The 14,322-nt window shown below is 30.6% G+C and overlaps 1 protein-coding gene across 6 annotated transcripts in view; it reads right to left on the bottom strand.

The window, feature by feature from the left end:
• The window catches only part of LOC143255585 (clustered mitochondria protein homolog), a 100,403-nt gene that overhangs the window by 51,319 nt on the left and 34,762 nt on the right, over positions 1-14,322 (bottom strand). For all 6 annotated transcript variants that reach the window (XM_076511462.1, XM_076511465.1, XM_076511464.1 and 3 more), the window contains exons 3-4: positions 2,882-3,053; positions 1,449-1,592 (exon numbers count right to left, since the gene is read on the bottom strand). In XM_076511462.1, coding sequence (XP_076367577.1) covers positions 1,449-1,592; positions 2,882-3,053 — 316 coding nt within the window. The remainder of the gene's footprint in view (positions 1-1,448; positions 1,593-2,881; positions 3,054-14,322) is intronic.

The raw sequence follows: 14,322 nt of genomic DNA, 5'->3' as shown, positions 1-14,322 counted from the left end.
AGGATAAAAGACCCAAGTCATTACGGCAACAAAAATTGTAAGAAACAAGTACATCACACTGTTGGGCATAAGATACACGAACACCATGATATTAGGAAAACATTCAAGTTACAACAGCCTGATTAAAAATAAAAATATAAAACATTATAATTGAGCCCTTTTGATAGGTTCACTTTTTTAAAGTACTTAAGTTGTATAGTTTTGTACTTTTGTATTTAATGGTAATGATTACTACATTTATGATAATTAGCATTGTAAGAAACAAGATTATCATTGAATTGGAGAAACTCAGACAAGTATATCATAACAAATATTGTGAGAAGCATGTACATCACAGTACTAAATTTAATAAAACACAAGAAAACCATAGTATTAAATGGGATAAAGGTATTACTGCACATTAGCAATAAATGTTGTAAGATACGTACACAACATGGTAACTACAAGGGCACTCAGTAGAACATGTACATCTAACTTGCAGCATCAATCAGATTCAGCTTTCAAAAAATACAAATGTGTGTCCACAAGTCTGTTCTTGTCAATGAACACAGACCACTTTTGGCAAAACTACATAATTTAACCATGTTACATCAAAATCGAATCCTTTATGACTCAGTTAAAAAGCAAAAATAGTGTAAAAAAGCAGTCCCAATGTTAACAGATAGGGATTTTGTCTATATTTTCATGATCCTGTTTTGATCTTGTCCCTCCAAAAACTGATCACTTCTAAGTTAGGTCATAGTACAAATACATACTAATTTTCACCCAAATTCATTCAGCCATTTTTTGAGAAATCTTGCTCACAAACATGTACAAGGTAAAACCAACCTCCATCCAGCTTTGGGTGCTAAAGGTAATTAATATGGTAGGATACAAAACACTAAGGTAATGTCACAGGATACAAGTACAACAGTAGCAAACTTGCAAGAAAATAAACACATCAGTAATGTTATAAAATAGAATATTAGTACACCATAGTAGCAAATATTGTATGATATAAATACACCATGGTAATGGATATATAGAATACAAACACCACAGTATTGTAATGACTGTGGTAAGATACAAGAACACCATTACAGTGAATGTAAAAGAATAAGAGTACAATTGTGCATGTGTGCAAGATAAAATACTAACTTATTATGATTATAAGAACAGAATATACTTCAAACTATCAGGATCTTTTTTTAAATGCATCTCAGACTCACTGTTGACTGTTTGGGTAGAGATAATATTCTTAGTGCTCATTATGCATCATTAAATGCTCAATGTATAACAGTATGAAAGTAAACAAAACCAAACTTCAAAAAATATTCCAAGAACACAAGATTTAATGTTTCAATAACTGGCCAATTAGGTCAAAGTAAAGAGCTATTTTAATTGTATAAATAAGACCTTGTAAAATAGACTAAAAAAATCTCCTTGCAAAACATACAATGTTGGCTCACCTAAAATATCACCCTGAGTAACCACATTTAGAAAAGACAAAGAGCTACAGTCAACCCCATTGTAGGCATCAGCAGGATCCAAAGACTTCAGGAGATCCCGAACATGTCGTACATGGATACGGGCCTCCCTCATCGTATAAGGCTCTAGCAGTACCAATAAAACATTATTATAAACCTAAATATACAACTAAAACGGGAATTATAATATACTGTATGCCATTAACAATTAGCCACTGTATTTATTTAGTATTGACTTAATGATTAAGACAAGATAAAATGTTCTTCTATACCTATAAAATTCTTTCCAAACTTCAAACCAAAATGTTATAAATTAGCAAACCATATATTAATCAACTAAATCCCACACAAAATTATGAATAAAATATCCATTGTATATGCAACATCTTAGATTAAGGAAAAATAACACTAGACAAAAATGAAATGAAAGAACACAATGTATAACAAGGATATTAAAAACCTCACTGAGAATAACAGTATTTTTGGTGCAAGCAGAAATATTTATTAAATGAATAAATTATTTGCCAAATGCTTGTTTTACAAAATCTAAAAGTTATGTGAAAAAAATTTTTTTTAGTGAAATAGCTAATAAGAGGTTTTGGATCTTCACATTTCAAATTCGAGGTCTTTTAATACATAACTGCCAGAAGTGAAAACATTCCTACTCCATAATAGCTACTGGAGAATCCAACACTCTTCAAGGACAACTGTGACATTTACAGTCATGGTGTTCTCTTACATACCACTCATCACAACAAAATACCATTAATAACATTTGCTGTGACCTGTTTCACCTTCACATGTACTGTTAAATTATGTACTGATACACAACTTTATACTAGTTAGCCAGATGAATAACCTTATTTATGTGCATTTTAAATCACTAAATATAGTTTATATTAAAATGGAAGAAACAGAAACAAATACTTATTGCACAATACAACTATGTGGTTTTCCTTCAAATTCAGATTTTTTTATTATTTAAAGACTATACATTATTACAATTGATTCATTATCTTCTTCCAAGATTCAATGCATTCCATGTATCTGCTTGCAAATTACTGGGTGAAATCTGTTGAATTTCAAAGAAGCATATTGCTAGACCTAAAATTTTGTTTAGAAAATCAAACAATTTCCATATCTGGCTTCACCCAGAATAAGTACAAGTCTAACTTGTATGCATAACATATGCATTTTCAGCTATTATAACAGGATGTTTACCACTTAAAATCCAAAACATGCTTCTGGGATAGGTAGTGTGTCATCTTGTATACAATTTCATAAAGGTATATGAAAAACGATACATAAACAGAAATAGCTAAGTATTAACCTGAGTAACACTAAATAATGTTTTGGCAACAATCTAGACATCTAAAAGATACTCTTAATCTCAAACACTGAAATTAGCAACTTACCTTCTACTACTTTTATGACAGACCCTTCCTTTAGCCCTTCTATGTTCTTAAGTTCTGCAAAATTGTCTAGAGTAATGCCATCTAGCTGTAGAGAGAAACAAGTACGATGGCAAGTATCCTCTCGGTCCATTAGCAGCTGGTGGATTTCTTGGACAAGTTCAGCAGAGCTTACCTTAATACACATAATATTACTCTTTTACATTAAAACTATGAATGTATTCAGTCTGATCAGTACATTGCTAGTCACAGTAAAATATAAGACAGCTGTAAAACCACAACATGCATTAAGAGTTGAGATCTTTTGGGGTGAAAGAGCCACGATTTTTAACTGCTACAACATTCATCACTTTGATTATCTTAACTATCAAGTCAAAATGTAGGCATTGACAGCATACCAAATTCCTTCTTTCTGCTTGAAAAAAAAAAGTTTACTATTTATAAATGGCATAGAGAATTTGAATTATTTATTAAAGAAAATCCAAACCTTTTTTTGTAATATATCTTGTAATATATCCGAGTTATAAAGAAGCTCCAATTTTATAAGTTGCATCATCATATACTGTATGTCAAAGGGTTGAAACCCTAACAGCTTTATGTATCAGTTATATACCATAATTTTCCAAAAAGATACAATTTCTTTGTAACTTGTATACTGTTAAGTCCTATACAGGGCAAGTAAAATTAAAAGTACATGGATCAACAAGTATTTTGAAAGTAATTCTAAATTCACACAGAAGTATAACAGGATACCAAATTTAAAATAGTAAAATGCACATAATCTATGGCAAAATAATTCTAAATGTATCACCAAAATATAGTTCTATTAAATCAGTTCTGTCAAGGAATGCAATTATGCAACAATATCCCATTGTAAGGTTTATTAGATTCAGCATAGCTACAACATGCCATCTCATTATCAAGTTTATAAACCTCCCTGTAGTCACAAAATACTCCCATATAATAAGGTTTACCAACTTCAGTGTGGCTACACAGTGCTTTAAGATTTAGTTATAATGTTTACCAAACTGATTGTGGTTATAGAAATTAACATTCTTAAATAAGCAAAGAAAGTAAACCCTAACAGTCAAGTAATAGCTGAAGTGGGAGTGAAAGTAAGTGTTATTTGAAATATATTTCCTATCTTAGCATAGGGCTGATTTTTTTTTTCTCAACTGCTCCAGTTTTTTTCTTTAATTCCCAATTTAGAAAGTATATTTAATTTAGATTATGTGGAGCTGAAGCATAGCACTTTGTTTTTTGTTTTAGGCTCTTGGTAAAACTATTTCCTGAAGACTGACCTTTGAAGTCACAAAATCAGTAGAAGAAATTAATAAAAGAAAAGAATGATATATTTTATATTAGCATTTTATTATTCTTATCCACAAGTGAATCCTTGAATCCTTTTTGATGTTTTGGCTATGGATCCTAAACTGTAGTTATAAAGTGATGCATTTCAAGCCACCGGAATTACATCAGAATAAGATAGGCAACATTGAAGTGGGTAACCTCTTGACATCCTGAAGAAATCAGAAAGGCAACATCCCAAACTTAAAATATCTGGATCTTTTATGTCTTATTCAACCTCAGGAAACAAAACTCAACTGGTCTGGATTTATAAACCCTCATCCTCACACCCCAACCATATGGCCAAGGTAAATTCTACTTGTTTCTAGAAGTATAGAGAAAATGGAACAAACTGTGCTTAACCAAGGACTGTGGATGGGACCACTCTGCATTTGAAATTATGAGGGGACAAGGACCCCTTTTACACAAATAATGTACTGAACCAATGTTGATCAAAAAGAAAAGCCACACTCAAACTAACTAGATAGATGAGCATCAAGTTTGAACCAGTATTATAAGTAGTCTCCCATATAGGGTTGTGCTTCTCCTTCCAACATCTAGGGAAAAAAAGCCAGCAAAAACAACAACAACAACAGAAAAAATACATCCAGTCTCAACTTTACCTTCTTCTCCAAGTCTGGGGGAAATTCATTCAAATACTTTGAAGGAATAACCTCTGTCCACCACCCCAATGACTGGAAACCAGGTGTAGTGAGGATTCACTAGCTTCACTGGTAGCATATGGAAGAACAGTGAGTAATGCACACTGGCAAGTTCTAAAGTGCCAACAATTCTCTAAAAGCCCTGGAACAAAGTTCCAGAATCCTGGAATCTACAGGAGGTTAAAACACTACAGTTTGGATGCATGATGGTGGTGAAGATGTGAACTGATTGACTAGCCCTAATGCAAAACTTGTAGTACCCACAGATCTACAATAAAGGTTTTCCATAAATTTTCAGAGCTGAACCCTCGCAGATCCCAAAGGTATATGGTAGACACCGCCACCACTGACAGAATTCCAACTGAATGGAGGAACCTTGTAGGTATGAGCAGAATCTATTTTGGGTATCAAAGAATCGAGGGGCTGATGTCGAGGTTTGGGGCACTCTAATATCAGGAGAACTATGATCCCCTGTGGGAAATGAGAAAAGTAAAAAAAGCCAACAGTAACAGGGATGAATGCAGATGGGCAAGCATCAACCTTTGATTCCAAAAATTCTGGAGCCACAAAAATCAAGGGTTAAAGAAAGGAGGTCTTATGTAATGCATGGAGGGCAGCAGGCAGTAGACAAATCCTCTTCATGCAGTTCATGGAAACAAGGGGTTTGTATCCCAATAACCACTAATGGATCACCTGCTAAACAGCCAGGAGATAACTGACAAGGGACCAAATCTTATGCCTTATACAACAGAGAACTTGTTACAGGAGAGATACATCTCTCTTTAATCTATGCTGGTTACTATTAGCTAGGTGTAACATGGAAAGGTTTTTAGTTGAAATTTGTTACAAACCCTAATATTTACGAATAACCAGTATGTAGGTAGCACTAGTTACTATGGGTAAATATGACATTACCAGCTAAAAGTAAGAAACTTTGAGTTTTAAAAATTTGTGTACTAGGCCTTGAGTAGTTGGTCAACAGGATTAAACCTTGAGGAAATAACATTTTGAATTCTGAACCTTGTTAAAGACAACCATTCAGCACCCTGAAGCAAGTTAAATATACTATGTTACTGTGTATTTAATACTAATAAAAATTATTTTTGCACAGTGTCTAAAACATTTATTTCTTTGCTCATACTCAGTATTAGCTAAATTCAATAAGAACTTCTTGATATATCCTGTCAACCCTCCTATTACATGGTAAACTTAATTTATTTTGGAGAGTCAGTTTCAGCTGGAAAAATATCAAAATAGCACTTACTACGAAAAGAAAAAAAAAAGAAAAAAGAAACCAGTAAGTGCACATGAACACACAGAGTATTAGGTACCATTAATGTCTGAACTACCTGTGCTGCACTACATACAGTAATTCTAGCACATTATTACTTCAATAACAATGACCAACTTCTCAGGTTTTTCACTAGATAGTATTTACTGATCCTGAAACATACAAAGTCAGAAGTACTTCAAAATATCACAAACATAACACTGCCACTTTTAAAACTTTCAGCAGATGGAATAAAATTAAACTAAGAATAATTTTTAAAACTTTTATAAACTGCACATTTATTTTCTTTAGCTTATAAGAGAAACATTATTCACAATAACTCATGATCTACTGCAAATACCAAGTATTTTAATGAATCATTAACAAAAACAACATTTTTTGTTGTTTTTCGTTATTGTAAAATGATATACTAATAGTGTAATAAATCTAAATATTTACAATACTAATGATATACTAATAGTGTAATAAATCTAAATATTTACAGTACACTTCATTCCACTTATTATAGAATCCCAAGAGGAATCTCTTAATGAAAAAACTAATCTTAGAAAAATGAAAGGACTACCAAACCAACCAGTGAATGTGTAATATGGCTTTGTTCCTTAACTAAAAAGTACAAAATGTCACAGTTTATAGCAGTTTCTTAATTGATTAGCCAAATTAGAAACTGATACATTTGAATATCTTCCTACTTGTGAGAATATTTGGTGGTGGTTTATCCATCCAAGATGTTTTGTTTGAAAACAACAAAAACTATTTAGTTTAACACATTATAATCAGTAGTTGATGCCACATTCAAAAATTCTAATGACTTAAAGGTTCTCTGTCACATTTTGTGCAGTTTAAACTTATGAGCTGTGCTGCTAGAAACTTGTTCAGTTGGTTCATTGAAACATTTTATTGTTCCAGTTAACTTTTAATTATAAACTAGATTGATAGAATAACTTCTGAAATCTTGTTCTTATTAAGAGTATGCTGAATAAATGAACTGTATACCAAAATTTACAAATTTTTTGCAGTATTTCTTGTATTGTATAAATCACAAAACAGTAGCTTAATGAAAATTCTGAAAGTTGGCTGCTTAAATATTTTAAAAAAAGACCATGAATTGCATAATTTACATCAAATGTAAAAGTTAAAAAAGTTAAAACAAGAGATGTTTAAAGTAGTGCTTTATTCTTACTAACCAAGCTTCAACAAATGCATACTTGTGAAGAGAAATGTTCTCTTGTCAATTGGCCTATATTTCCTATGTAAACGTTCATTCAATTGCCTGTGTGCTTCTGACAATCTTATGTTAACATACATTTTATGGTAAATTATAGGATCTACTAATACATCTTAGTTGTCCTGTCCTAATTTAAAACTATTAATAATTAAAAAAAAAACAACCTTAAAGCTAGCCCTTATCATTCACATACTTAGATTTACTGCCTCCACATTAATTTATTAGGAAACAAATAAAACACCATATCATTGAAAACCAAGCATTTGTTTGCACTAGCTATCTATGGTCAATCACAAATAAAATTTCTGTAAAACAAAATATACTACCTACCTCCCCAAACTTGCCAATACGTTTTTCACATAAATGTTAAACCCTCAATTATACAGTAAAAACAAAATTAAAAAAAGTTAAAATTATAAAGCTGAGGTATCCCACCTTTAACAACTAACTAAATGTAGCTAAGAACTTCTAAACTATTATTCAATAACAATATCCACAATTCATATAATATTGGCATGCACAGTACCCTAGACCAACATAACTAAGCATCACAGAGCAGTAAAACACATTTAAATCTTGTTTGCTTTTGTGGTTTAAGCCATATGGTAAGCCACAAAATAGTGTATACTGGTTAGGAAAAAAGAAAATGTGCAAGATTCAAGGTAGTCTTAACTTGAGGAATGTAAAACTAACCATTATATGTAATTTTGTTCCACATCCTTTCAATACATAGTGTACCAAATGTTTGGTTCAAATGAAAGAAAATTTGTTTAGAAGATTCTTTCCAACACTGTCATTCTATTATAATAAAGCTATATCAAACATTAGGAGGTCAAAAATTTTTCATGTTCCAAAAAACTACACCAGTGCACCATGTCAGAGAGCTTCGTGTTACACTAACTGGAAACTGGGACTGGATCAATGGCATCATGGGATAACTCAGAAATATTCCTTGCATGTGCTGAAAATACAACATGTTCTAATTTCAAGTCATTGTACCAGTATTTATTGACATTTGAAGGTGCTTCCCTAATGCATATTAAAAATGTTAACAATCTGTTATTTAACTAACTACATAAATACTTTTAAAAACAATTACTCTTTTGTATCAATGGAAAAAAGTAACAGTAACATGTTCATTGAAGCTTCTAATTTCCACTTTAAGGGAACAGAAAATAGTGTTTTCTCTTACATAAAAGCTTTCTTCTTTGAGTAATAACTTGTTAATATTTATATTTGAAATTGAACTGAGAATATAAATTTAAAATAGTAGTACTAAGGAGGGCACTTGCTAGGGCTGAAGCTACTCCAAAATGTGCATTACCCTTCCTTGTAGTCCCAACACCCAACAATGCATACTGTTAAATTTTATTCACTTTCTAAATACTACAATATGAGAACCCAGAAGATTTAGTGGGGCCTCAATTATTGGTTGATTCCATCTCAGCTCCTTCACTGAAAGAAAAAAAAATGGCAATGCTCCTGTAAATGTGACCTAGTGATTTTTACATATAGCAGTTATGCTAAGTGCAGTATACCTACTAGCACTATGTACCATCTGATTATCTTGACCATATCTAAATGGTAATTTTTAACAAAATTAAAATATATTGAAATGCACAAAAAATGTCAGTGTTTAAAGTTAAAAAACTTCAAGAGTCTCAGTTCAACAAAAACTTCCAAAATATTCGTGGAGGTACATTGTACTTTTTAAAATATTTTTTTCAGAAAATGCATCTCCAATATGGGAGATACATGAGGTTAATGCTCAAACATCATTTTCTTTTGGTTATCTTAAATTTATAAGATGAAGTTCTAAACACAACTTTTCTTAAATGTGAGTAAGAAGAGTTACAGGAATTTAAAATTCCATTTAAAATGGTAAATTATATGTAAATAGTTCTCTTGAATGAAGAGATGATTAAGGATTTTAAAATCACTCAGAAAAGAAACTGTCAAGCTATGTAAAACACACCTTGAGGTACATATATTTCTATATTACAATCAGTAAAATATTTCAATGATAAATCTTCAATCAACTTTTGTAATCATAGATAATATTATGCAAATGAATTCAACTGATTATAAGGTTACATGGTCTAACCACTTCCTAACAACAATGCAGCCAACATAACAGGAAACTGGAACTGAAGAACTCCATCAAATAAATATATTAATTTTAAGAAATACAACATTGCTTTTAATTAAGGTAAGATCAGCATACAAAACTAAAAGTTCTGGAAAATAAAAACTGCCAAGTACTTTGAAACTCCTGTCCACAACTATGAAACAATTAACAGGTTTTACCAATAAAATCTGAAAGAATGTACTACAACATATCTTAACAATAAATCAATACAGTAAAACCATTCAACACCAAACCATCAGAAAACCAGAAGTCTTAAAATTAAATGATTTTCCAAGTCCCAAATTATCATTCTATTTTTAATGTATAAACACTTCCTTAAAATTAGAGCCCCTTGTACCTAGAAGCAAGAGAAGTTTCACACATTTTGGTTGCATTTTAACAAATTTATCTTTGAACCAGACAAGTCTTAACTTTTTGACAACATACAGGGTAAATACAAACTACAGCTTGATGTCCTGTGACAACCTTGTTAATTTAACAATTTATTAAAATACAGTCCTGTGATAAATTGTTAGGACAAACTCAAAAATTAAATTTCGTGCTACTTTCAAAGAACAGTAAAAGGTAAATCACAGATGAAACATCAAAATTTTTTATTAGTCTTCATATTTAGTACAATTTCTTTTTTATCTTTGAATTTTGTGCAAAGCTACATGAAGGCTATCTGCACTTGCTTCCAGTAAATTAGCAATGTAAGACTAGAGGGAAGGCAATTAGTCATTACCACCCACTGCCAACTCTTAGGCTGCTCTTTTATCAATAGTGGAATTGACCATCACATTATAAATCCCCCCCATGACCAAAAGGGTGAGTATGTTTGATGTGACAAGGAATCAAACCTGCATGCTAAGATTACAAGCTACCCTAAACACCTGGCCATGCATGGCCAAGTACAAAAGAAACTCAGTGGAAGTGCTGAGTTTGGCAAACAGTTAATATTTTGTGTGTCCCTGTTTTGTTTTAATAACTGCAAACTGGCTTTCACACATGCATTGTTGCAAACATATTTAATCAAACTATCTTTTGGGATTTTACTCCAAATGTCTAAACACAAAACTTCAGCTATCTCTTCTGCATCACTGAAAAGACAAGCAAAACCCTTATAACATGCCCTTGATATAAGTATACATGAGAATTCAAAAGAGTGATAAGTATTCTCACCCTGGTTCATTCAGTTGTCAAAAGGGATTAATGAAACATTATCATATGATTGAAACTTACACTTCATAATGGAATGGAAAAATTAGCCCCATAAAATAGAAAATGACATTATTTTGTCCTAACACTTTTTCACAGTACTGTACATTCTTTTAAATTAAGAAATTAAATCTTATGATAAAATTTGGTTTATTAGCTGTTTTGATGCCATGCTTATCAATATATATTGATAAAGCAGTTTAATTAAATTTTGAATGCAACTAAAAAAGATCATGGCATAACACTTTTATCTATCTGTATTCAGGTTGTATGCAATTGATAGAAAAACACCAATGGTTTCATGGAGAAAACAAGCAAAGGATTTTTGATATCACTGATAATATGGAAACTGTAGATAACAGAATTAAGATAGGAACCTGAAGATGACTGAATCAGAACCTTTGCCAGCACAGTTCTTACACATGTTTATATGCTACGGTTTGTGACCAAACTCAAACTTTGGATTGGAAAAGGACCAGTCATGTGAACATTGCTCAATAACTGAAATGCACTGCAAGCAAAAGTAAACAGCTGTTGATTCTTTTTTCTTTAAGAAATGAAATTTGTTGAAGATAGAGAGCAGAGTTACTTTTTTACCTCCTCATATCACAAACCTAATATAGATTTTGTATAGATTTTAAAAGATCACCAAATTTGCAAAACAAATAGCAGATTAGTAACAAGGAATAATCCATGTACATTAAATGCTAATGACAGTTATGAAATATAAATGAAATGATACATTGTGTATTAATTTTTTTCCTGATAATTGCAATAAAGATAAATGAAATTTTGTTTTATCCTAAATTAAGTATACAATATTTAGTATATTTAAATTGGTACCTAAAATATTATGATTCACTTACATCATTGAAGTTAAAGAAGACTAGATTATTTATATGTTTAAGTACTCAAAGCATAATCACTTTTTCAACAATTAATATTCCATTGTAGTAGAACCTCCCCTATAAACATTAAACCTCTTTGCACTAAATCTCTCTGGATCAGATGATGTTGACTAAGGGGGATTCCACTGTATTCATTTCCCAATAGTAAAATAGTATACTACGGTTAGCTGTGAAAGAATATATACAAGCAACACTGAATATTCAAATTAATTCAAGTTAGATGTATATTTACAATTTATGTACAGAGAAAAAAAATGTTTTTATACTGCATTTTTCACTACCAACTAATATCAGTTCACAAGAAAACATGTCCAGATGAAATCCCACCTGATAAGCCTACCAGTTGAAAACTAGCTTTCAAAACAAAAAGTAATTGACTTCATTTTAAATAGTCATTTTTCTTTATTTGGTATTTTTTTTCATAAAGCTATATTTGGTCAATGTTATTTCTAACTTATGTATAATGAAACAAAAAATGTAATTACAATTAATAAATTAAAGAAGAATAGCCTGATTATTAAATTTTTAAATCTTTGGTGGTAGTAAAGAATTTTATTTTCAAAGCTGGGTATCCACTCTTGCAAGCTTTAAATAAATGTGCAACCACCTTGGATGCTGGCCAAATAATAGAGTGAAAGCCTGCCATTTGTTATCAGAAGGAAGTACACAGTGAAGAACGTATCTGCTGCAAGAAGGCTCACAGCCAAGACTTGATAAGTTTCTTAAACACTGATCTTAATTATTAAGATAAATTTTTCAGTACATTTTTTATAACTAAAAAATGTTTCCTTCTTTGGATGAGTAAAAATTTCTGAAATTGTAGTCAAAGTATTTTAATTTTCTTTTAGTATATTATTTCAGTGAAACTAAATTAAGAATTAGTTCATTTCCCAGCACTGTTAATCCACCTAATTTTCAATCACATTTAAATATAAGGGTTACTAGAAACCATAAACGTTAAAGATTTCCTTTTGATGTCTGTGATAAGTACAGTATACATAAAATCTGTTTTCTTATTGCATACCAAAAATACCATAACTACATTCAGAAAAAGGATACAAGTTATTTCTGCAATGTATATAACAGATTGTACTGACTCTTGGGGTTAGATTTAAGATACTAAAGGATATATATGATTAAGAATATGACCACAGATCCCAAGAAATAAAACATTTACAGTAGTTAAATTTTTCTCAAATTAATACCAGCTCTTGAAAAAGATAAGCTGAAACAATAGATCTGGTACTTTTTCCAAAAGTTTATAATAGTGAGTTCTGACTTGTTTTCACCCTAATATATAAACACTTCAAAGAATGATGTATTTTTCTTCTCCTTAGTTAGAATAGCTCATAATGGACAAATATAGTTAATTATCTTAATCAAGGTAAAAGACAGTCTTCAAGTAAGTTTGTGTTTAACAATTCATTTTTTTCAAAATTAATTTCTATTGATTTTGGCATTTGCAAGCTAACCATGAGTAAATAACCTTTATTTAACCAATCAAAGTTCAAATTTGTTTGTGACAATTAACTCTTAAATTTTACTTGCAAAAACATTAATTAGCAGTATGTAATGTCTACTGGTGACATTCTACTTCTTTAGCAAGTTTTTTATGCTCCAAATAATATCACAAAGTCTCCATAGATGGCACTGCTCAAAACAATTGAGAATCTGGAAAGGTAGCATTAAAAAGTAGCATGGCCCAGTATGCAACAGAATGATCAAAATAAAAAGATTGAACTAAAATATAACAAATGCACAATAATAATGCTTATACATTGATTTATAATTTAAGAGAATTGTACTGATTACTTAAAAAATATTACAAAGTATTATAATTTTACAATAAATAACATTGAAACAGATCAACTGGTATTCATTAAGCACAAATAAAGAATTAAATTTACTGGTGTGAGTATATCTTTACGGTGATGTGTTTGATATGTACATTTACCATAAGTGTTAGATATTACCCTTCCATTACATAATATCTAAAACTTGCAGATAAACATACATAGCAAACATACCAGCATAATGAGAAGTTTTCCAGGTTTTCAAAAGGTAAATAATTAGAATTATATAACAGAAATTTATTTTTAATTTGTAGTAAGAATGTATTCTCAAGACTGCTAGTATGGATATTAAAACTAATTAAATTTAATTAAACTTTTAATACCCATCTTGAGAATACATTATTTTTGATTACATGTATTTAAAATAATGTGGAAATAATTACCAATGACATCTGTCTGTATGAACTGGTTGTTTATGAACAGTTATTTATAAGTACATAAGCATGTATAATAAACCACATGTCAGACATACAAATATTTTATATATTTAGTATGAAGATCACACAAGTTCCACCACACACACTGCCATAAAAAAATGTTTAAACAGTGAATGCTAAATAAAAAAAGAAATAAAAGATTATTCAATCTCTTAAAGGTAGCTTTTACTACACTTTTCCAAGTCAATAGTTTTTCTTTGCAGTAGTACACATTTACAAAATCTAGTACTGTTTAACATAAAACACAACAAGCAATCCATTAAAATAAAGCCATTACTAAAGTACAGTTGAAAAATTCATAAAACATGTGGCAAGCAATCCATTAAAATAAAACCATTACTAAAGGTATGGTAGGAAAATTCATAAAACAAA

Source organism: Tachypleus tridentatus, chromosome 7 (genome assembly GCF_004210375.1).
Source record: "Tachypleus tridentatus isolate NWPU-2018 chromosome 7, ASM421037v1, whole genome shotgun sequence".
NCBI classification, from domain to species: Eukaryota; Metazoa; Arthropoda; class Merostomata; order Xiphosura; family Limulidae; genus Tachypleus; species Tachypleus tridentatus.
Note: the sequence above shows the minus strand (reverse complement) of the source record. Positions and strands in the feature narration are given on the sequence as shown.